We start from the raw sequence: 23784 nt of genomic DNA, 5'->3' as shown, positions 1-23784 counted from the left end.
GATGAGGAAACTGAGGCTCCAAGAGGATTTTTGAGGCTGGCCCAAAGGCACGCAGAGCTAAGAAGTGGTGGCTGTGAGGCTCGAAATGGATTGTGTGGCCGTGAGCTCACCTGCCACACCACCCATGTCAATGGGCATTGTGTGTTTGCTTTGTTCTCCCCATAATTGCTGCCATTTATCATGGTCAGCAAGGAGGAAGGACCCACCCTGTCTGATGAGCGGGCAGAAGGCCCGCGCCAAGCACAGAGACAGCCCCTCGTCTCACAGATGGTGAAACCAAGCAGGCTCTGGGCACACTGACCAAGTGCAGCAAGGCCAGCAGTACCTGTGTGCAAATATTGACATATTTCCTGGTCATTAACGCAGAGAGCAGGACCGAGAGGCCCCGTACTCCTGCAGGCCTCATGTTCCCTTCCTGTTAACAAGATGGCCAGAGGGCAGGAGCTCCTGGCTGTGTACAGGCTGTGTCCCTGGGCTGTGTGAGCCAGGACCTGGGGTGTCTGGGACCCTGGAGGAGGCCAAGTGTGGCCCCGGGCACTTTCTTTGATCCTGTGAAAAAGTGAACTGGCCTTGCTCTCCGTGCACACGTATGTGCGTGAGTGTGTCATTGACATTCACTCCTGTGTACACACCACCTTAGCCTGCCAGGCAGGCCTATGCCGAGGCTGCAGGGCTCGCTGGAGGGTGCTCACAACAAGTGAGTAGTGTCAGAGGAAGCCAACGGTCAGACTGCATTAGCGGGAGCAGCCGCCCTTGCTGGCCAGGGACTCCTGGGGTTGGTCCAGCTTGATGTCGATCATCCCTTCTTTGCTTTTCTCCTGGACGTTCTCCATTCCAGGCAGAGCCGAGGCCACACGTCGGAAGATCTGCTTCACGTTGTAGCCGGTCTTGGCACTGGTCTCGATGAACGTGGCGCTCAGTTCTTTGGCACGCTGCTTGCCCTCCCGGATGGTCGCCTGCTTCTTATCGGCCAGGTCGGTCTTGTTGCCCACCAGCAGGATGATGACGTCACTGCCCCTGTCTGTCCTGACATCATCGATCCGCTGGTCTGGGCTGCCCTTCATGCCTGTTGAGTCTTGCCCAAGGACATCATCTGTTACCGCCAGTGGCCGCCAAGGAGCTGGCACCATTGGCCTCAGAGCTCTTTCCACCCCCAGCATTACTCCTGCCACCCTGGCCCTCAATTTCATAGTTTCTAAAAGCTACAGACACTGGACTGGGGACTAGGAAAACGTGGTTCTTGGTCCTGCCTCTGGTGCTGTGACCCTGGGCAAATCACATGACCATCCCAGACCTCACTATCTTCAGCTGTAAAATGGGTAGCAGAGCTGTTCTTAGTACCTTGAACATCTCGCATGCCTCCTCCTGGTGCACAAACTCCAGTTCCCTCTTGATGCTTGGCTGGGCTATAACCCTTCCGGGGAGACGTCCTCCCCAACCCATGGCTGGATTCTTGCTTCTCTTAAAGCACTTCTCATGTTTATTTAACACATAACACCTACGATGCACTGTTCTAAGCTGTTTATGAATCTCTATTCATTTAATCTTCCTAACAGTAGACATCTACTCTCATCTTCATCTCAAAGAGGAGGAAACTGAGGCACAGGAAGGTTAATTAACTGGCTCTAGGTCAAACAGCTAGTGAATGGATGAGCCGGGCTTCAAAACCAGACAGTTCCAGGTTCCGGGGCTTAAGAACCCCCTCTTTTTCTCTTATGTTCAGTAACACTTCCTTCACCACTGAAGCCAGGCCTTGTAATTCTCTGCCTTCAGGTTTTTGCGTTGGCGGCTGCTCTGTAAACACTTGTTGAAGGAAAGAATGAATGAATTAGTCCAAGGTCCTCCAGAGACCCAGAAGAGGAGGGACTGTTGGCTCCGTTTTGCAGGAGGGAATTGTATTAGTTTGCTGCCAGCACAAAGTACCACAAACTAGGTGGTTTAAACAACAGAAATTTATTTTCTCATAGTCCTGCAGGCTAGAAGTCCAAGATCAAGGTGTCGGGCAGGGTTGCCTCCTTCTGAGGGCTGTGAGGAAGGACCTCTTCCAGGCCTCTCTCCCAGCTTCTGGTGCTTTGCTGGCAATCTTTGACATTAACTTGTGGAACCGTCACTCCAGCATTTCCCCCATGCTCGTGTCTGTGTCCTAATCTTCCCTTTTCTTAAAAACACCAGTTATATTGGAATAGGAGCCCACCTGACTCCAGGGTGACGTCATCTTAACTGCTTATAACTGCAAGGACCCTATTTCCAAATAAGGTCACATCCGGAGGTACTAGAGGTTAGAACTTCATATGAATTTGAGGGGGGAGCGGTACACAATTCAATGCACAACTGGAATTAAACCTCCTGGGCGGTCCTGTCTGACACAGCTTCTGTCCCTGAATCGGGCCTCACCTCTGCTTTTCTCCCTTTCATTCACTGCCTTCCTTCAACCCCAGGGCCTTAGCACATACAGTCTCCCTGCCGGGCACACTCAGGTTCACCCTCTGCTCTCAGTGCTGCCCCCAACACGGACCCCTCCCGCCAGCTGTGATCCCCCAGAGCACAGGGCACTGCCGTCCCCACTGGATAGTGGTCCATTTACTTGTGTGGTTGCTTGTGAGCGCCACAAGGCACGGGAACCGTGTCTGTTTCCCCAGCCTGGTGTCAGGGCCTTGCACACAGTGAGTGCTCAGAAAAGTCTTTATTAACTTAATGAACTTTGCCCAGAGAGGTCAGTGAATGGCCAAGGCTGTGTGGTAGGTTCATGGCAGAGTGGGCCTAGGTCCCAGGCCTCCTGACTTTGGGTCTCATGACATTTTGGGGATGTGTTTGCCCCATGGCCTTCCAGTAGAATCACCAAGAGTCTCACCAGGGCCTGCCAGTCACAGGGGAGCACCCTGAGGTTTTGGCAGGACCGTGGCCTTGCACAACTCCAGGGAAAGCTCCTCACATTACAGCCTGGGGTTCTTGCCGCCTTTAGAGTGCTTTCTTCTGTGTCTGGAGTCCTGTGGCACCCAGGCTGTCAACTCCCCATGGGACTGTGGCCTCCGTCTCCTCCACCCCTTGGAGGTGAGGAGGGCCTGAAGCCCTGGGGCCTTGGCCTCCCCTATCCCAGGGCCTACAGACTCCTGACTCCTTTCTGCTGGTGCTGAGGCTGACATATGAAGCCCTGGTCCAGAGCCTGGTGGCCGTGGGCTGTTGCCAGGCAACAGCCTCTGAGAGACAAGTTCAAGGTAAGGTCTTGGGTCTGAGCAACTTGGATGTCTGGAGAGACGGAATCAGGCAGAGAGGGTCATCGCCACCCTTCCTGCCGGCTCGGGCTCACAGCCCCAGAGCCTGCCCTCAGCCCACAGCCCCTGTAGTTCCCATAACCCACAGATCCCAGCCCCAAACCCCCATATAACTCCTTCCATTCCCCTGATGCCCCCCCTCATTTATTCAGGGTCACCACATTGCACAGATCCAAAGGAGGCTAGAGTCACAGTGTGAAAATTCCCCCCTGGAATTGAGAAATGGAATTTCCCCCATTCAGTCATTCATTCCAAATAGTCATATGAGGGGCCCACAGCACTGCCAGGCCCTGGGAACACAGATGCATCAGGCACAGCCCCTGCCTGGAGGGACAAAGCTATTGGGACACCACACACACACACACACACACACACACACACACACACACACACACACACACACACACACACACACACACACACACACACACACACACACACACACACACACACACACACACACACACACACACACACACACACACACACACACACAAATGCACAAGAGCGTGCACAGGTAGTGACATATGGTGAGATGGGGAAGCTGGAGGGCTGTGGGATCCAGAGAGGGGACCCTGGCCCAGGCCCACTCCCCACACAACCTGGACTGCAAGCAGTTCCTCTGCTCCCACCCCATGCACACCTGCCACACACACAGCTGGCCCTCAGCGTTACACCCCAATACACATTCACTCGTGGATATGGCTGAGATGCCCCGAGCACCCACTATGTGTCCCTGCACTCCGTTAACACACCCCTCCCCCATCCCATTATTGTTGCTGCCTGGCTCTTCTCTCCCTGCCATTGATAGTCAGTCCCTTACCCAACTCCTACCCCACTGGTCAGGCCAAACTGTCCATCACAGTGTCCCACCTTCTTCCTAGCTGGAAAGATGGACACATGACCCACATCTGGCCAATCATGGCATTCTATCACCTTGTCTTTGGTGATTGGCCCAAGGGGCCAACATGTGACTCAGTTAGAACCAGCCAGCTCTCTTGCATGAGATCTGATATTTGGACACAGGAAGAGAGTATATCTACTGCCTTTGGATCAAGATCTGTAAGGGTGCAGGCCGAGGCTTGTCAGGAACGTCTTCCATGACTCCTGGAGGACCAGGATTCTGGGAGGCTATACACAAAGAGGCCTGGGCACGCAGAGCTGAGAGACAGGAGAGAAGGAGCATCCCGATAGAGATAGATGCCCGTACCCACCCCCACCCATGCACACCCATCTAAAAACACAGCGCCCGCCAGAGGAATTGGCCCAGGCCAGTTGTCATGTGTCACTGACTTTATTGACAAGAGTTAGAGTCAGAATTTCCCTAAGGGGCCTCCCAGCCACCCTTGCAGGACAGTCTCACTTGCCCCAGGAATCAGGAAAGTAGGGTTGGCCAGGAAAGCAGGAAATGCTGGAATGCCAGGGGCCCTCTTTCCTCAGACCCCCAGATCTGCCTCAGGGGACACCAGACTGAGGACTGGGCCTCCAACCTCCACACGAGCTCTAGTTTTGTAAACTTCTTTCCCCCTGACGGGGCCTCACTCTCCCCCAAGCGCTGCCTCCCTGATCCTTGGTCTCTGACCCCCAACTTCCCTTCCTCATGTCCTGTAGTGCCCTCACCCCCAAGGGCTGGAGACAGAGAAGCCACTTGATGAAGGAGAAGGGGTTGAAGGCCACGCCTGGCAGGGGGCTGCCTCCACTCTATAATCTGTTAAGGCCCACCCCCAGCCATTGCAGTGTGCATGGCAGTTTACCCCCAAACGACTCCTTTTCTTCCCAGATCCCAGGAGGCAGGCAAGCTGGGACAAGCACTTCCATTTTATGATGGGAAACTGAGGCCCAGAGAGGTCAAGGCTAGACAGGATCTGAAGGTGAGTTGAAGATCTAGGCCTCCCAACTTGTGGTTCCCATGCTTTCCCCGAGGACCCCCTACCCTCCGGGACCAGTCTCGCTGTGGCTCTAAGGGGTCATCTCTGGCAGGGAGGCCAGGCCAGCCCCAGGCCCAGCCTTGGACCGTGGCCTCTCCCTGTGGCCTCTCTCCAGCCTCCTTTAGTCTCGTCTTCCTTGGGCCTTTCCGACGTGCTGCCCCGGGACATGTAGAGGGCCGGGAGGCCTGCTCCCCAGCCTGCAGCGCTGCCCCACTCCTCCCAACCTCTCCGGGGAGCCAGGCCTTGCTTCTCAGCTCTGCCCCCAGGCTTCCACCAAGGCCTAGCCCTTCTTACCAGCACTGCAGGCCCTCAAGGGGGCTGAGCCTGTACCTTTCAGAGCATTTGCTTTTCCACCCTGATGGCATCCTTTCCTCGAGTTTCATCAGGCCAGGCACCGGCAACCATGTTTCGGTGATGCTGCAACTGAGCTCAGCCCAGAGGGGCCAAGGTCGGCCCCAAGGTCATGGAGCAGATCTGTCCTCCGCCTCCTCCTCCGTCGCCTTTCTCTTCCCCCTTCGTCTCCCTGCTGTTCTCTCCTCCCCTCCCAGCTCTGTTTAGACACTCCGCCTTTCCGTTCCAGTCCGCCTTTCCGTTCCAGTCTGCCTGGGCCAGGTCCCTGCTTTAGTCGCCGAGGGGGGAGAAGCAAGGAGGATTTCTCCTATGAGGAGGTTCCTGAGCCCTCAAAGACCCTGCGACCCCCTCCAGCCACAGGACACAAAGTGAGCTGCTTTGAGGACTGATTAGCTGCCCTCAACAGGGCCTGAGCTAGCCTTTGGGTGGCCTAAGCTTATGCAACATGGGGTCCCTCTTTAAGAAAAGGGATACAAAATTACAAGTACAAAATTAGACTCAGGGCCTCAGAAGGGGGCCCGAGCAGTCAGGGATCCTGAAGCTCGACTTAATTAGCTTCCTAGAAAATCACCTCTTCCCCTCTTGTCCGGGAATACAGGAGACCTGGCATTGACTGTCTGGGCCAAGGGGGCCTGGAGGTTATTGGGTTGTTTAGCAGGTGAGGCCTGAGGCCCGGAGAGAGAAGAGCTGCCCACAGCCTTGCAGCAAAAGGGGAGAGCTGGTGGGGGCCTGGGCAATCTCACACCCCTTCTCCCTACCAGGTAAGACTTTATCCTATCTGGGGATGCAGTACCACTCCCTGTGAATGTGGGCCCCCACTCCCTCTTTTGTGAACCTGACTCTGAGCCCGGGAAATCCAGGCCTTGGTTTATCCCTCTGAGGGCCAAGATTGAGGATGCTCTGTTTCGGAAGGGGAAAGCCAGTCGGTACCTATCCCCTTAACCTGACCCTACCCAGCCCGGCAGTGATGCCCCTCCAGACTTCTCATCCGATAGAGCTCGTCCAGGCCATATCTCCCATCCCTGAGTCACAGAGGAGAACACAAGGCCCAGAGAGGGGAAGTGGCCTATCTGAGGTCACACAGCAAGTCTCGGCAGCAATGGGATCAGAGCCCAGGCCTCTGAGCTTCCCATCACGGGCCCCTGGCACCTCAGGTGGCATGCCCTAGGCGTACCCACAGTCTTTGCCCTGCCCTTGGGCTACCCTGGCCCTCCGCAGGCCCTTACAGATAGCTGATGTGCAGGGTGCCTGAATTCTCCGCAGCTGAGGGTTCTTGGGGTAGGAACTGACACTCCTTTCTGGTGGGGCCGCTGGGAGGCTGCTCCTGTCCGCTGGGACCCGGCTGCGTGATGCGGGTGACCCGGCCATTCGTCTCCTTCGGCCCCTCATGCTCCCCTGCTCCCTCCTGCCCAGCCTCCCCGCCTCCATCCTCTCCCTCATCCTCTTCGTCCTCTGTCTTCTCTGGAGGCCCCAGGGGAGGCTCCTGGTTGCGCACACGGCGGGAGGGCCGCAGCAGGACCCTGCGGAAGCCCTGCTTGAAGCGGTAGGAGAGGAAGCCGTAAAGGATGGGGTTGGCACAGCTGTTGGCGTAGGGCAGTGCCACCACCAGGAAGTAGAGGCCGAAGAAGGCGGGTTCCTCGGGCAGCGGGCACACCACGTTGATGATGTTGAGCACATAAAAGGGCATCCAGCAGAGGACAAAGAGTGCCACCACGGCCACCACCATGCGCGTGACCCTGCGCTCAGAATGCCGCCGCCGCTGGCACGAGGGTGCCCACACCCGCCGCCCAGCTGAGCGCACCTTGACCACGATGAGCAGGTAGCAGAGGCAAATGACCAGCAGCGGCCCAAAGAAGCCCAGTGCGGCCGTGTAGATGATGAAGCCAGCCCGCCAGGCCGCTGCCGGCTCGGGCCACTGCATGTGGCAGGTGCTCATGCCACGGGGCACGCCCGAGAAGACCACCACGGGCAGCACTACCACGGCTGAGGCCAACCAGACGGCCGCACTGACTGTGCGGGCCACGGGCGCCGTGCGCCAGCGGGCTGAGCGGGTGGGATGCGCTACCGCCAAGTAGCGGTCCACGCTCATGACAGTGAGACAGAAGATGCTGGTGAACTGGTTGATGCCGTCCACAGCCATGACCAGTCGGCACATGAGGGCCCCAAAGGGCCAGTAGGACAGGGCGTTCTGGGCGGCCAGGAAGGGCAGCCCCAGCATGAAAAGCTCATCAGCCAGCGCCAGGTTGAGGATGTAGATGTTGGTGACCGACGGGCTGGCCGTCTGTCGCAGGACCACGTAGATGACCAGTGAGTTGCCCAGCAGGCCCACCACGCACACCACCAGGTAGACCAGTGGGATCAGAATGCCGCTGACAGCCAGCCCTACTGCATTCTGCACTGCGGATGCGTTTCCGAGGATGGTATCCAGGGGCCAAGCCGAAGAGGCGTTCCAGGGTTCCGAGGGCGTGGGCACCGGTGAAGGATAGCCAGGGGTGTCCATGGCCAAGAGAGGGTGGTCAGCAGTCAGCTACTGGCCTGGAGGAGGGAGGACACACTTTGGTCATGGCAGGGCACGGCTTTCTCTCTTCAGCCCCTCCCCCATCACACTGAATTTGGAGACTTCCTGGGCACCTGGCCAGAGTTTGACCTGTCACGGCTCATTCACTCTGCACAGGCCAGCAAGGGAGGCGGGCAAGGTATCCCCACTTCTCACATGAGGAAACTGAGTCTCAAAGAGGTGAAGTGACCACGCTGTACCACATAGCAGGGGTGTGGCATGGGACTCTGGCTTGCCTGGCCCCAAAAAGCAGGACCAGAACTGACCTGGACACCAGTGACTCTTGACCTGCGCACAGGACAAGTGCTCCGTGAATGTTCAGTAAGGGGATCATTCAATAAGCTGATGACAACATAAGCCCTTTCCTCCATACCAGCATTTGCCAAGCGTTTTTGACACCAGTGTGTTTTACATTGCAACCCGATGACGTCATATTGTTCCATAAAACAAAATCTGCCCTTTCTACGTATGATTAGCCTGCTGGCAGAGCCCCAAGTGGATCACCCGCTGTGATAGACTGAATGTGTCCTCCCCCACGCCAAACTGATATGTTAAAATCCTAACCCCCAGTGTGATGGTATTAGATGGGAGGGCCTTTGAGGGGGTGATTCGGTTGCGAGGGTAGAGCCCTCATGAGTGGGATTAGTGCCCTTCTAAAGGAGACCCCAGAGAGCTCCCGTGTCCGTTCTGCCATGCAAGGAAACAGCAAGAAAACAGCCGCCTTTGAACCAGGAAGCAGGTCCTCACCAGACACCGAATCTGCCGGCACACTGATCTCGGACTTCCCAGCCTCCAGAACGGTGAGAAATGAATTTCTGTTGTTTATAAGCCACCCAGTCCATCGGATTCTGTTACAACAATCTGGACAGACTAAGACACCCCCCAAACAGGTCTCTGCTCTCACGCTAGAAAAACACTGCTGCATATCACAGGTCCTTAACCTTGAACCCAAGTCTCCTGATGAACTTCAGAGGATCCATAAACCCCCCAAACTCTGGTGAAAGTTAATACATCCTTGTTTTTTCTGGGCAGAGCCCAGCGCTTTCATCAGATTCCTCAGATTCTGAATGGAGTTAAGAACCACAGGCTCAGAGGTGTCCCTTCCCCTGGAAATCAAAGCCCTTGAGGACTCTCTCAGCCCTGCTCATCCCACTGCAGCGCGACAAAGGCCCTGCTGTGAACAGGGCTGTGAAGGATGATTGGCTGTGAACCTGGGGGGGTGGGCGGCTGGGGCCCCTTCTGCCCCAAAGGCTGACCGATGGCGGAGAAATTCACAACACGCTGGAGGTAAGGGCAAGAATAGCCAGCTCCCCGCTGCGCTGGTGGGGCGGGCTCCCCCGAGAAGAGGGCACTTCAAGTGGGTCTTGAAACGTGAGTAAGAGCTTGCCCAGCGGTACAGTGGGAACAAGCGTCCCCATTCACTCTGAGAGCACCTTCTTACTACACTTCTCGTGTGTTATAAGGAGCTGAGACTCCTCCTGGCTACCCTGCTAGACTTGACTCTCAAGCGTGGAGATGCTCTGGTCCTTTCCCTCGTCCCTTTCATATGAGCACAAGTTCTGCATCAGCGTTTGAGGCACCGAATGAATCAGAGGAACCCCGGTGGACAAATCTTAACGCAAAGGGAGGATGAATTGCTCATAGTGGGAATTCAGGCCCTGCTGGGAGAGACCTCCTGCCCCAGGATTGGCTAGCCTCCCTCAGCAGGACTTTCTGGCTCTCCGGAGACCCAGTTAGAGGCCAGGGCTGAAAGCTGGAGCCTCTCTGCGACGGGACCTCCTCCCCTCCTTCCAAATGACCACCCCCTTCCCCAGTCCCTTGGCTGCTGGCTGCCCTGACTCTCCCTACAGAAACCCCAAGGGAGAAGGTAACCTCTCAGAGGAGCCTTCCTGCAGTGTTCTCCTGCCCGCCGAACACTGGACCCGAAATGCCTCCAGTGAGACCTACGGTCCCCACTGCCCTGTCCGGACACCACTTTTCACATGCAAAGCTCCTGGAAAGGGGAGGCACCCCAACTCAGAGCAAACGCCTCTGGGTGGGTGAGCATGCCCGGTGCCCCTGCCCAATACCTGGGACTGCCAAGGGCGCTGAGCACCAGGCGGGGTGATGCCAGGAATGGCAAAGAATCCCTTGGCCCTGCCTCTTCCTGATGCTTCTCCAGGCTGGCCGGGCTCAGAGCACCCTCTCCCTGCTCCTCCAAGCCGGGTGAGAGCCCTCAACCTGCCCTCACCCCAGGCACTAAGCAAGGGGCAGTCTGGACAGTGGGCACATAGGGTCCTAACAGTGCTGCCAGACCTTCGTCACGGAGCTAAGGTTCCAGGCTAAGCAGTGACATGCAGCATCCTATAGGGTCCTATGAGGGAGGCACTAGGGTTGTCCCCACAGTACACAGGGAACAAAATTGAGGCCATGCACTCTGGTCACACAGCTAGGAAGGGACAAAGCTGGGAAGATTCGTAAGACCATCTCCCGCCCACTCCATTTCACAGGCCGGCAGACTGAGGCCAGGCCTGGAGAAGGCACTTGTCTAAGGGTCATAGCTGGTCCGGCCAACCAGCTGGCATTCAGCTCTCCCACCAACCTATTCAGAGCTCTCCTCACTGCTCCTCAGGCTCTGGAACTTTTAAGATCACGGGCCCACATCCCTAAACCCTTAGAGACCTAAAAATAGAATTTTAGAATCTTAGAACTGAGTTGTAAGTCATAGACTTTTAGACTCTTTGAATCAGAATTCCAGAACGCTGGAATCAGCCCTTCTTAGACCTGGAATTGTGAATCTGGGACCTTAGAGTCCAGACTTCCACCGCTGGGGAGTCCTATGTCACCCATCCATCCACCTCGCCTCCTTGTGTGCACATCCTCTTTATAGCATCCCCGCCAGGTGACAAATCACAACCCAGGGCTGGAGGAGGAAGGGGAGCAGCAGACTCCCAAGAGAGGAGCAGTGAGCCAGGCAAACCTAATTTCCAGGCTGCAGGGACAGGGGAAGCCTGGCTGCCCCCGGGGAAGCCTGAGGGTGAGCTCTGAGGACAGCCCCTCCTGCCCAGACACGCACATGTGTACCCACAGGCACACGTGCTAACACACATGGCCCTGGCGGGAGCACAATGTACCAGCCAGGCCCTGCCTTTGTACAGGAGGATGAAATAGCCTCTCCCCAAGCCCTTGGTCCCCCCAGAAGACTCCCTGCCTCCACCCTTATCTGGGCCCATCTTCCCTGTCAAAGTTTAATGGGCCAGAGTGCCAGAAGCAAGGAAATTATAGCTTTCCATTGGGGTAAGTCAGACCTGCAATTTAGATGCCACCTTTTCTTTAAGCAGCTAGGGTGCTGTGCATGATCTAGTTCATCCTTTGGAGAGGAGGGCCTTTTTCTCCTTGTCTGGTTTATCTTTGGCACAAGCTTGCCTGAAAGCTGGGGGCGGACTCCTCAGAGGACCATTCCAGAGGGAACAGAGGTCCAGAGAGGGTGAGTGGTTGCCCTGGGTCCCACAGCAATTCAGAATAGCCCCTCAGGGATGCCAGACACCCTAGTCGTTCTCCATTTGTCTATCTCCCACCCCCCTCCCCTCTAGATTGCCGGCTCTTGGGCGCAGGACCCTGAGTTATTTATATTTGTAACCCTAGCACTCAGCACAGCACGCAGGACATCTGCAAATGTGAGCAGACCAAGCAGTTCAGCAAGTAGAACTAGGAGTGAAGTGGGAGGGCGCTCCTGGGCAGAGGCCTCGAGCTCACATCATGAGAGCCTCACCAAGCCCAAGAGGGGGGGTTTTTAGAGAGGAGGAACTTGAGGTTCAGAGAGGTTCAGTAAGCTGTGCAAGGTCACTCAGCTGGTGAGTGGGAGGCCAGAAGGTGAGCCCAGTTCTGTTTGTTCCTAAACCATCCCTACCTCCCAGCCCTGTGGGCTTCCCTGAAGACCTCGGGCTGAGAGGCATCAAGGACTGAGACAGCCCTGGACAACGCAGGCTGATAGTCCCTGGCTGACTCTACGTCCTTCTTTCTCTCTGCTCCCCTGGGCCTGCCCCCAGGGAAGAGGCCCAGATCTTCAGTGCCCCCCCCTCAGACCTGGGGTCTGACCCACAGGAACACACCCCACAAGCCCACAAACCCTAGGTTGGGGGCTTGGGCTCTGCCACAGAGGGAGGATGCCAAATTGCTGTGTGACCTTGAGCAGCTCACTTCCCATCTTGGGACCTCAGTTTTTCCTATAACAACGAAGACAAGCCTACCCACCTCCCAGGGTTGTTGTAAAGATTAAATGGGAGTGTGCTGAGCACGGTGCCCAGCCCAGAGGGGGAGCTCAGGAAAGCTGGCATTTGAGCCAAGGAGGCTAAATGCCATGATGCATCTGGTTCTGTCCAGCTCCGACACTCTGCTGTCCCGTGACTCCAAGATTCTAGAATCATGGTATGAGATTCCGAGATTAATGCCCACCCTCCAGCCCCCCGCTGTCCACGAAGAGCTCGCAGGACGTCCTCCTTCCTCCCTGGACCTTCCACCCTCTCCCAGTCCCCAGCCCCAGCCTCCCAAGTTCATCCTGCGCAGAGGGTGAGCTCCAGCACCCCACCCTCTGGGACCCCATCCAGGTCCCAGCCTCCTTACCTGCCCATGGGGTGAGGGCTCCCCTCCTTGCCGCCAAGCCGGTTATCATTCTGCTGCCCCCTCTCCCTGCCCAGTCCCCAGTGCCCCCAAGCACCTCTTAGCCGGGCTTCCCACACTGTGCCCACTTTTAGACGGCCCGCGAACAGAGCCCCCTCCTAGGCCTGCAGTGGCCACGTCTGCCCACAGAGCCGCTCCCATCTGGTCTCCGGCCCTGACTTCCCACCAGCGCCTGGTGCGTCACCCCCCATCTCCGGGACACGTCTTGGGTGGTGGTTGGGGGGGGGATTCAGCTTCACTGACATTCTCCATGTAGGGGTTAAAATGGGGCAGCTTATCAGGAGTATGTCAGCTTGTCTCTTAGTCCGATTCTGACCTTGTGCAAAATAATTCTAATAAGCGGTCTTTTGCCTTGTGTAAAAAACTCCTCTTTCTCTCTGGTTCTAGAACAAAAATCCTTATCTTGTTTCATGTATCTGAATCTCTGTCCTGATAGTTGACACATATTAAGACTTGGCTGGGCAAGGTCTAGTGACCTTCCCCCACCTCGCCAGCACTTGTCCATTTGAACTGGACTGACTGCCCATCCTCCTTTTCTGCCTTCCAAGGCCTGTGGCCTGGGATTCAGGCCACAGCCCCACAGGCACCCTGGGAGGGTAGGGGCACAGATGGGGGTTCTGCAAGCAGGAGCCTGGGGTGGGGGAGGAGGGAGAAGCCTCCCAAGAAAAAGAAGAGAAATGGGGAACAGGGGACCATAAAAAACCAATAGAAAGAGAGGGAAAAGGGGGGTCGGTTGGAGGTAGAGAGAGAGGGAGAGACAGAGAAGACGGCAGTGGGTGGAAAGCCAGAATGAGGGGGAGTGTTGAGAAATGCGTGACAGGAGAAGAGAAAGAGGAGGAAAGAGCGAGAGAAGGGGCGAGAGGGAGGGATGCAGAAAGAGATGCAGGGAGAGAAAGCGGGGAAGGCGGGAGGAGAAGGAGGGGGTGGCAGGGAGAGTGACAGAGAAGGATTGTGCCACAGATGGTGACACGGAGAGCCAGGGAAGGAGGGAGCAGGAGTGGGGTGCGGGAGGAGCCCGGAGGAGGGGCCGGGAGGAGGGGCCAGAGCGCAGGTGCGGGTGAGGGAGGAGGGGCGGCAGGTTAGGGGAGGAGGCTGGAAGGGGTCGCAGATCCTGTTAGCGGGGAGATTTCAGCCACCCACGCTGGCCTTGGCTCCCGAAAGGGGCTGGAAAGGAGAGCGTGGTACTCAGGGCAGCTGGGGGCCGAGAGCCAGTGGTGGGACGCCGCCCAGGCCACCGTGCACACGTCCCCCAGGGTGACAGCTGGGTTCCAAGGCCAGTGCCGCAAGGAGGGCTGGGAGCACGGGGTGAGAACTGGGTAGGGAGTACACAGTCCTACGGTCCAGGTCCCCCAGCCGCAGAGGAAGGCCGGGTGGGGGTTATCAGCCCTGAGACTGGTTGAGTCTGGAGAGCCCCAGGCAGGGTGAGGAATAGAAGGACAGGGTAAAGAAGAACTATTTCAGGCTTTGGGGGCCAAGAGGCAACATCAAAGCTAGTATACAGGAGAACACAAATTTCCACTCTTTGTAAATTGACAAAATTTCAAATGTAATGATAAATAATCGAGGACTTTTTTGTTGTTGTTGTTAATACAGATCTACTACTGACGAGGGTAGAATTCTTTTTTTTAATTTTTTTCTTCGGAGGGGTAACATTTTGCTTCATCGGAGTTCAAAATTAGCATTTCCTTCATCACATCGATTGCAAATGGTTTGTAAAAAACAGCCCTAGCCGGCAGCCTGTACAAAAACAGGCGGTGAGCCAGACTTGGCCCCTGGGCCAGATTTGCCAACCCCTAAGATCTCTGTCTGGAGCCTGAGCACAGGCCTGGCTGCCCCTGGACGCCGGACCCCAGCTTGTGCCAACCAGCCATGTGACCATGGGTAAGTAGTCCCCTCTCTGGGCCTCAGTTTCCTCATCTGGATCATGGGGAGATGGGACTAGATCACTCCTAAGTTCCTCTTTTGATAAGAGCATCATAAGCGCGTAAGGATCAGTGAGTAATGACCGCTGTTTTTATGAAGCCCTCATCCGAAGCAGCCTGCTTCACATACATCACCGAGCTTCCTGGCCACCACACCGCCTATGGTGAGCAGTGTTAGCGTATCCAGTTTCCAGATGGGGAAGCCGGAGCTCAGAGAGGGCAAGCAGTTTACTCAGATCATACAGCTGGTGAGTGGAGAGGCTGGATGGCTTCATGCCAAAGGCGTGCTCTTAAGCACCTTGCCCACCTGAGCGGCCCGACCCATTTTGAGAAGGCATAACAGCCTGGGGGATAACAGCCTGGGGGATAACAACAGCCAGGAAGGGAGAGAAGAAGGAAAGGAGTGTTTATTGAGCACCTACTATGTGCCAGGCCCCTTTCCACACTCGGCCATTCCTCAGGACCAGGGCTGGACTGACTTTGTCCCTAGGTCCCCAGGGCTGGTGTGTTATAGGCCCTCAGAGAGCCTTGCTCTTGCAGAGGTGGTGCTCCGGCTGCCGCAGCACACAGCAGGACAAAGGCGGGGGAGGGGGTACACCGCTTCCACCTGGAGCCCCCCCACCCCCCAGCAAGGCCCTCCCTCCAGGCGCCAGTGATCTGTCTGTTCGAGTTCATGAGGAGTGGGTGGGCTCTGAGCCCGCTCCTGGGAGTGAGGGGGGCAGTGTCCACGGCTCTGTCCCTCCCCCGCCCAAGGCCTTCCTGTGGCTTCTCAGCAGCTCAGAATAAAGCCCACCCTTTGCAGCCCACCAGGCTTTACGCCCTCCCTGCCTTGCCACCTGCCCAAGTCTCCCCCTCTGCTGATTTCCTTCACCTTACCTGTGCTCCAGGCACACCCAGCCTCATTAGTTCATTCATTTGTTTGGTCTTTCATTCGTTCATTAGGCGGGTGAGCTCAGAAGACCTCTCTGAGGAGGTGAGAGAGATGGGGGGGGACGGCGGCGCTCAGCTCTGAGGTGAGGACAAGTGTGTGTGTTTGAGAGACGGGAAGGAGACCAGTGTGACTGGAGAGGAGGGAGGCGGGGAGGCCGCCGAGGCCAGACCGCGTAGGGCCTTGTCCTCTCAGGCTGAGTGTGTTGGGAGCCTTGTGGAGTGTGAGCAGAGGAGTTTTGTGACCCGCTTTATGTTTTTCGAAGGCTCACCAGTCAGGAACCGGTGAGAAAGTGTTGGTCCTCCTCAGGGCCTTTGCACAGGCGGTACCCTCCGCCCGGCCACTCTCCTCACCCTTTCCCACCCCCACGTGTGAGAGGAAGTCCTCCTTCAGGGGGCCTCTTCCTGGATGCTTCCCTGCCCTGGACCAGCCGGGCCCCTCCCCTGGACTTCCCAGAGCCCCCCACCCCGACCCTGGCCTCGCATGGCCTCTAATCCAAGTTCATCAAGACTCAGCTCAGGGGGCCGTGTCTTCTGTGCTCGGCTGTGAGCTACAGAAGGGCAGACTCTGTGTGCGTCCCCACCATGCCCCCAGGCCTGGCACCAGCCTGGTTCCGCACGTTCAATGAGGAGAACAGGATGGGTGGATGGATGAATGGATGCGGATGGATGGATGGATGGTTGGGTGGATGGATGGATGGATGGATGCATGGATAGCTTCAGGGTAGGGGAGGAGGGGAGACTGATCTGCTGAATGTCGGCTGAAGGCTGGAGAAGTGGCAGGGGTTCCTGGGCACCAGGCTAGGGGATCTCTGACCTGAGTTAGATCCTGACCCCCACCCAGGCGCCTTCCCCAAGCAAAAGTGACCCTGGCGCCCCTGATCAGCCCCTCCTCCTGGGGACGGCAGGGCAGAACGAAAAAGTGCAACTCCACAGCTGTGAGCTCTGGGGAACTGGGACACTGGGTGTCTGGGAGCCGTGAGGTGGCCCTGCCCTGCCTGGCATTGAGGTCCTGGAGCCTGAGCGCCTCTAACCTCAGGCCTGGACCTGGCACCTCAGTCTGTCCCTGGTGTCCTGGAGGGGCTGCTGGGCCTGCCTCCCCAAGACAGAATAATGTTATGTCTCCCCCATCAGACCCTGGGCTCCTTAAAACTAGGGCCGTGTCTCCACCCTCAGACTGGAAGGCTCCCCAAGACCAATGACTGTGCCTCTGCCGTCGGACAGGCGGTTTTCCAGGAGCTGGGGCCCAGGCTTCTCCCTCCCTGAGAGCCAGGACAGAGCCTCTTCCGCCTCCTTCTCCGCCACAATGCCCAGGCCAGAGCCGGCCACAGGGCAGGGTAGGGGGACCAGCTACTGATGCTGAGGTCTGTCCTCTCAACTAAGATGACCCAAAACGCCTTCCCAGCCCAGCCCCTGCGGCTTCATCACTGGAGTCCCTATTAAGGGCATCCTCTGGTTCATCAGCCCCGGCTGTCTCCTGTTGGGGTTGAATCTCATCTTTGCCACTTACTGGCTGTGTGACCTTGGATATGTGACTTAACCTCTCTGAGCCTCAGTCCCTCTTCTTCAAGACCTACTGCATAGGATTGCTGGGAATTAGAATCAGTTAACCTCTTTACCCAGCAGCCCTTCCCAGGGACACCTCCTGCAGTCGGGAGAGATGGGCTAGCAGGCTGGGCAGGTGAGTTTGAGCCCCAGATCTGCTTCAGTCAAGCAGCATAACTTTGAAAAGCTCCTCTGCACACCTTCCTCAGTAATTTTGCCCACCCAGCCCCAAAATTTCACGTGAAGGTCAAATGAAGGAAATGCCTGTCAGCTTGTCTCCACCACTCCCCTCACCAAGCCTTATTGCGTTTACTTCGAACTCTCATCTTTCTAACCTGTCCACTGCTCTCCATCCCCGGAGCCTCCCTTCTGAGCCAAACCACCATCACCTCTTGTTGGTCCCCCTGCTTCTGCCCTCACCCCCTCCTCAGCAAGGAGAAAGAGTCTGTTAAAAACAAATCACTCCAGTTGCTTCCTCCTTGAGACCATCCTAGGGCCACCTGTTGCTGTACAACGAAATCTGCAGTGCCTACCGTGGCTGGGTGCCCATGTAAGCTGCCTCTGCCTGCTTCTCTTCCCACTCACCCTTCCTCTCTTTCTAAGAGCCATGGCCTTCGGGCTGAACACACATGCCCCAGGCCCTTTGCACAGGCTGTTTGTTCCCTGGCCCTCTCTTCATCCTTCAACAGGTTTAGGGCAACAGCTGCTCAGGGGAGCCCTCTCTGAAGCCTTTTCATTCTCCGACGCTCCCTCCTCTGGGCTTCCTTTTCATCTGTAATGCAATTATTTTTAATATGTTTTTATCAAAGTACTGTTTGCAAGTAAATTTTAAAAACCAATAGTGCTAAAAAAGACTTATAACAGCAAAAAATAGGAGTTCTCCCATGGCCCTGACCCATCCTCTATCCCAGAGGCAATTCCACCCTCTTAGCTATTTCTCCTTGTATTTATCTCCATCTTGTTCAATATCCAGTTTATTTTTCTACCACTTGAATCCCCAACTTTACCTATTATCTACTGACTTCATATTAAGGAAAATGAAGATTTTAGATTTCTTGCACACTCTGGTCCCTTTTCCCTATCCTCTCAACATAACGTATTTTCTGTTAAATGCATATTCAGTGTTTCCATTATTAATGCAATGTAAATATTATTTCCTGTTCAGCCAGGAGTTAATAATTGTCTCATCTTTTCATTTGCTCGGGGATATTTTTTTTTTTTAAATTTTAGATTTCTTGGACTAAGTATTTCCATACACTCCTGTAGCTTCATAAAAACCTCACAGTGGAATTTCCAGGGTCTAATCTCAGTGATCATTTCTTCTTGGAGACTCCTAAACTCCTCCTCTCTGCCCCAGCTGTCCCCCAGGCCTGTGCATAGCTGACACCCTGAGATTCTTTCTCCACCATCGGATCAGGGATTCCCTTCATCTACTTCCTATGTTCTGTCCTGTTTCTGGAATCCCACACTTTCCTCTTCAGTGGTTTACTCCCTTATTTTGTTAGCCTACACCCTCCAGTAACTTCCTGAGAAAGGATGCAGGTTTGAAAATTGTTAATTCTCCTCTCACACTTGTTGATAGCCCGTCTGGGTTTAGAATTCTAGGTTGAGAATCTAGACTTTGACTCAGATGGTAGAAGGCATCTGTTCATGCCTGACCTAGCTTCCAGCCCTATTCTTATTTTCAATATTTTGTGTGTAACTTTAGGTAGCTTTTTTCATTATTCTGGAAGCCTCTAGGGTCTTTGCTGTATCCTTAAATTTCTGAAATTTTATAACGCTTGGGTCATGTCCCCCCCAACAGCAGGTGTTTGGGGCATGCAGCAAACTGCTTTAATCTGAAGGTTTGTGTGCTTCAGTTCTAGGGGAGATTTTTTATTATTTCCTTCTGGAACTTTTGTTATTTTACTACTGGCCTCCTAGATTAATCCTTTGATTTTTTTTTAAATTTTTATTGCAATACAATTGATTTACAATGTTGTATTACTTTCAGGTGTACAGCAAAGTGATTCAGTTATATATATATATGTAGTTCCCTGTGCTATACAGTAGGTCCTTGTTGGTTATCTGGGTTTTTTGTGTGTGTGTGTGTATAATTTTATTTTTTTTTTAACGTCTTTATTGGAGTATAATTGCTTTACTATGTTGTGTTAATTTCTGCTGTATAACAAAGTGAATCAGCTATATGTATACATATATCCCCAAATCCCTTCCCTCTTGCATCTCCTTCCCACCCTCCCTATCCCACCCCTCTAGGTGGTCACAGAGCACAGAGCTGATCTCCCTGTGCTGTGCGGCTGCTTCCCACTAGCTACCTGTTTTACATTTGGTAGTGTATATATGTCAACGCTACTCTCTCACTTCGTCCCAGCTTACCCTTCCCCCTCCCCGTGTCCTCAAGTCCATTCTCTACGGCTGCGTCTTTATTCCTGTCCTGCCCCTAGGTTCATCAGAACCTTTTTTCTTTTTTTAGATTCCATATATACGTGTTAGCATACGGTATTTGTTTTTCTCTTCCTGACTTACTTCACTCTGTATGACAGACTCTAGGTCCATCCACCTCACTACAAATAACTCAATTTCGTTTCTTTTTATGGCTGAGTAATATTCCATTGTGTATATGTGCCACATCTTCTCTATCCATTCATCTGTCGATGGACAATTAGGTTGCTTCCATGTTCCATTGTGGTGGTTCTATTTTTAGTTTTTTAAGGAACCTCCATACTGTTCTCCATAGTGGCTGTATCAATTTACATTCCCACCAACAGTGCAAGAGGGTTCCCTTTTCTCCACACCTTCTCCAGCATTTATTGTTTGTAGATTTTTTTCATGATGGCCATTCTGACCGGTGTGAGGTGATAACTCATTGTGGTTTTGACTTGCATTTCTCCAATGATTAGTGATATTGATGTTGAGCATCCTTCCATGTGTTTGTTGGCCATGTGTTTGTTGTATATCTTCTTTGGAGAAAGGTCTATTTAGGTCTTCTGCCCATTTTTGTAATCCTTTAATTTTCTTTCTTCTTTTTTTTTTTTTCTTTTTTGCAGTATGCGGGCCTCTCACTGTTGTGGCCTCTCCCATTGTGGAGCACAGGCCCCAGACGCACAGGCTCAGTGGCCATGGCTCACGGGCCCAGCTGCTCCGCGGCATGTGGGATCTTCCCGGACCGGGGCACGAACCCGTGTCCCCTGCATCGGCAGGTGGACTCTCAACCACTGCGCCACCAGGGAAGCCCTAATTTTCTTATTGTTTACTTTTACTGTCTTATTCTATCTTCTGACAGGTGTTTTTTTTTTTTTTTACTCTATTTTATTTTCCAGCATCTCTATTTTTAAAAAAATTTAATCAACATATTTTTGATTTCTAAGAGCTCTTCTCTGTTTCCTGATTATTCATTTGTTATGGTATTCTGTATTTATTTGTGGATATAATATGTTTCCTTTTCTCTCTAAGGATAGCAGTGATGGTTTCTTTAAAGTTTTCTTCTGATCACTGCATTGTCTCTATTTCTTGCTAGTTCCTTTTCTTCTATTTGTTTCATTGGATCTCTTTCATGTTAGAACTTTCCTCAATTACATAGTCATCTTTGGTTATCCATTCATTTTGCAGAATAAAGCATTAAAAATTGGACTGGAAGCTCTATGTGAAATAGTGAACAGGGCTTGCAAAATAGTGAACACCTCTGTAGGAACAGCTGAACGTTTTGTCAAGAGCATCCAGATGTCACCAGCTGTCAGCATCTGTAAGACTTTTCACTGGGGTGGTCAGATCCCATCCACAGTTTCCTGTCTGGGACGAATGTATACCTGGGTGCTTGCATTCCTAAATTGGGTGAGGGAAGGGAGTTGGGATCACCCTGTTAAGCCTTCAGACTTTCACTGAATCCTCCCATATCAGTCAGCTACTACTGTGTAACAAATAACCACAAAAATCTCTGTGGTACACAACAATAAGCATTTATTTCACTACACACCTTCAGGTCAGCTGGGATTGGCTGATGTAGGCTGGGCTCAGCCAGGCTGATCTGCTTTGAGCTGCAGGTCTGCAGGTCATCTGGACACCCCTGCTCCCTATTTCTTTTATACTCTTAGAACCAGCAGGCTTGCCGGGGCCTGTTCTTTTGTCAGCACAAGAGAACACGGTGCAAGCACATCAAATCTCTCCTTGTGAGACATATGCTAATATCCCACTGGCCAAAAGCAAGTCACATGGCCAAGGCAGCATCAGTGGAGTGGGGAAGTATGCTCCTCCTCCAGAGGTAGAGGATGGAGGGAGTGATTATCTGCTAAGTGTAATCAAATCTGCCACATCTCCAATAATCAGTCTGGAGCCTCACCCGCACCTGCTCTGCAGCTGGTGTCCTTGGGTCCAGAACTCTCTAGTTGGATTTCCCTGCCCGTGTTAGGGAGGGGTTGTTGCCTGGCTGCATAGCACAGGGGAGAGGACCAGGGGGTCTAACTGCTCCTTATACAGACATCCAAACAACCCACCTGTTTTCAGCTCCTGCCTCGCCATCTGTGGTATCTGGGTCCCCTAATTTGGAGCCCCCTTGTGGTTCTGTAAGACCAGTTGGTTGCATCTTCCCCATCTCCAAGCCTCCCCACCGCCACCCTGCCATGGAACAGCAGACACTTAGGTTTGTCTTTCCTGGGCTCTGTTAAATCATTTACCACCCCTCCATCTGCTCTTTGTGCTTGCGTGCTGCGGTTTGGGGTCACAGGTGTCTCCTGGTTTCTTTGAAGATGAGAGTTTGTGTTTCTGTTCTGTGCTCGCCTTATAGTCAGGCTGCTTTTCAGCCGGGGTGAGGGGGCGGAAACATCTCTACCTGGCACCTTGAAACCAGGGTCTCTTCCGTTTGCTGTTGAGTACACTTTTGTGGTATGTTGATCAAACCCCGTGGCAGGTGTTGATTTACACGTCTGTCTCTCCCACTGGCTTCTGGGCCCCTGGGGAGCAGACGGCTGGGTCTCACCCCTCTCTGCACCTCCAGCTCCCAGCGCCACTTGGCACAGAGCATAGTCTTAGCACGTGGGAACTGAATTGATCTGGACCTCAGATTATATGGATGACTGCTCATCATCTCACTTTCTCAAAGCCTTCAGAAGTCTTCTAGAACTATCCTAGATCTCTGTCTCACTCCCCAGAGCTTACTCTGCCCTGCCTCGCACATCCCATGAGGCCTAGGTGGAATCAGATGTCCCCAGAGGTGAATATTTCTTGGGCAGTGGAGGAGTTAAGAGGGTAGGGGGGAGAAGTAAGAGATCAAAGGAAGAGACAGCAAAGACTTTGGCCCCAGAAGAGGCATTGTTTCAGTATACCATGGTGTCATCTCTCATGATTGCGTGAGTTGGTTGGGCTCAGTGGAGCGGCTCTTCTGCTCCACACGGTGCTGGCTGGGGCTGCAGTCATCTGGGGACTCGACTGGGCTAGTACATCCAAGATGGCTCATGCACATGACTGATGCCATGGTGAGGATGCTGGAAGGTTGGGCCCAGCTGGGTCACTAGAAGGGTTGAGTCTCTCTCTCCCTCTCTCCTTTAAAGTCCATTCTTTCACCTGCTTATTCATTTATATAAACAACAGACATTTATCAGCATCCACTAGCTGCCAGGTACTTGCTAGGATCGTGGTGACGCTACACCGAGGCATCTGAGTGGCATAATTACGTTTGTAAATGAGGAAGATTCCGCCAGGCTTCCTGATGAAGGTTGGAGAAGGCAGGGAGAGCGGAGGCAGGGAGGCCAGTGAGGAGGCCGTAGCTACTGTCCAGGGGATGGTTGCAAGACCTATAGTAGGGAGTGGCAGTGGGCCAGATGAGGGGTAGGTTTAACAGATATTGGGAAGCTGAATTTTCCAGGCTTGGTGACCAGTGAATGCTGGGGGGACAGAATGGGAGAAGTCAGCAGGACCCCCAGGCCTCTGCTTTGGAAGAAGACACAAGGAGAAGCCAGGCTCCAAGACAGAGAGCCCCAAATGAAGTAGGCTTATCTGGCAGGTGCTTTCCTTTGCCACCAGATGATGATTTTATTGCAAGAGGCCGAATATAATGCACCCAAGCCCTGATACCCAGCCTGGACCTGGCACCAGGCGGGTCCATGGGAGTGGCTGCTGTCAAATGAGTGAGCATCACCATGTTGTCAGCTCCTGCCCACAACTAACAGTTCTTCCTGTTTCAAAACTCCTCACCGACTTCCCTCGAGGTTTTTCTTTCCTATCTGAAGGGGTTCTGGTCCTCAGCCAATTTGCAAAGCAGAAACGAGTGACTCACCCCATGCCCAGTGAGTTCTGGACACAATGATACAGCAGAAGGAACACAGAGCTGGGAGTCCTAAGACCTCAGTTACAAATGCTGTCGACTAACAGTAACAGAAGGCCTAACAGTGACATAAACAAATAAGTGGTTTCATTTTTGCTCTGTTCCCTTAACAAGGCAGCCACTGGCATTTGTTCAGCTGCTGACCAAAGTTGTGAAGAATCCAGGCTCTTTTTATCTTTCTGCTACTCCATTCTTAGCACGTTAGGTTGTATTTTCATGTTTGTGGCTTCAGGTTCATAAGATGGCTGCTGCAGCTCCAGACTTCTCATCAGTATTCATCAGGGAAGGGGCCAGGGCAATGGTCAGT

General features: G+C 53.8%; 1 protein-coding gene and 1 pseudogene across 1 annotated transcript; both read right to left on the bottom strand.

The window, feature by feature from the left end:
• Nucleotides 1-734: 734 nt before the first annotated feature.
• On the bottom strand, nucleotides 735-1064 carry LOC103070727 (ras-related protein Rab-6B pseudogene; annotated as a pseudogene).
• A 5654-nt stretch (nucleotides 1065-6718) lies between these two features.
• On the bottom strand, nucleotides 6719-8080 carry SSTR3 (somatostatin receptor 3). Its single transcript, XM_007454063.1, has one exon. The coding sequence runs from the start codon at nucleotides 8049-8051 to the stop codon at nucleotides 6774-6776; it is 1278 nt and encodes a 425-aa protein (XP_007454125.1). The 5' UTR covers nucleotides 8052-8080; the 3' UTR covers nucleotides 6719-6773.
• Between the last annotated feature and the right edge of the window lie 15704 nt (nucleotides 8081-23784).

Source organism: Lipotes vexillifer, unplaced genomic scaffold (genome assembly GCF_000442215.2).
Source record: "Lipotes vexillifer unplaced genomic scaffold, Lipotes_vexillifer_v1.1 scaffold382, whole genome shotgun sequence".
In the NCBI taxonomy this organism is placed as follows: Eukaryota; Metazoa; Chordata; class Mammalia; order Artiodactyla; family Lipotidae; genus Lipotes; species Lipotes vexillifer.
The sequence above is the reverse complement of the archived record's forward strand: the minus strand, read 5'-3'. Positions and strand labels throughout refer to the sequence as shown.

What these genes read in the sequence shown, in the direction of transcription:
- SSTR3 (XM_007454063.1), bottom strand. Translation starts at nt 8,051, where the DNA reads ATGGACACCCCTGGCTATCCTTCACCGGTGCCCACGCCCTCGGAACCC.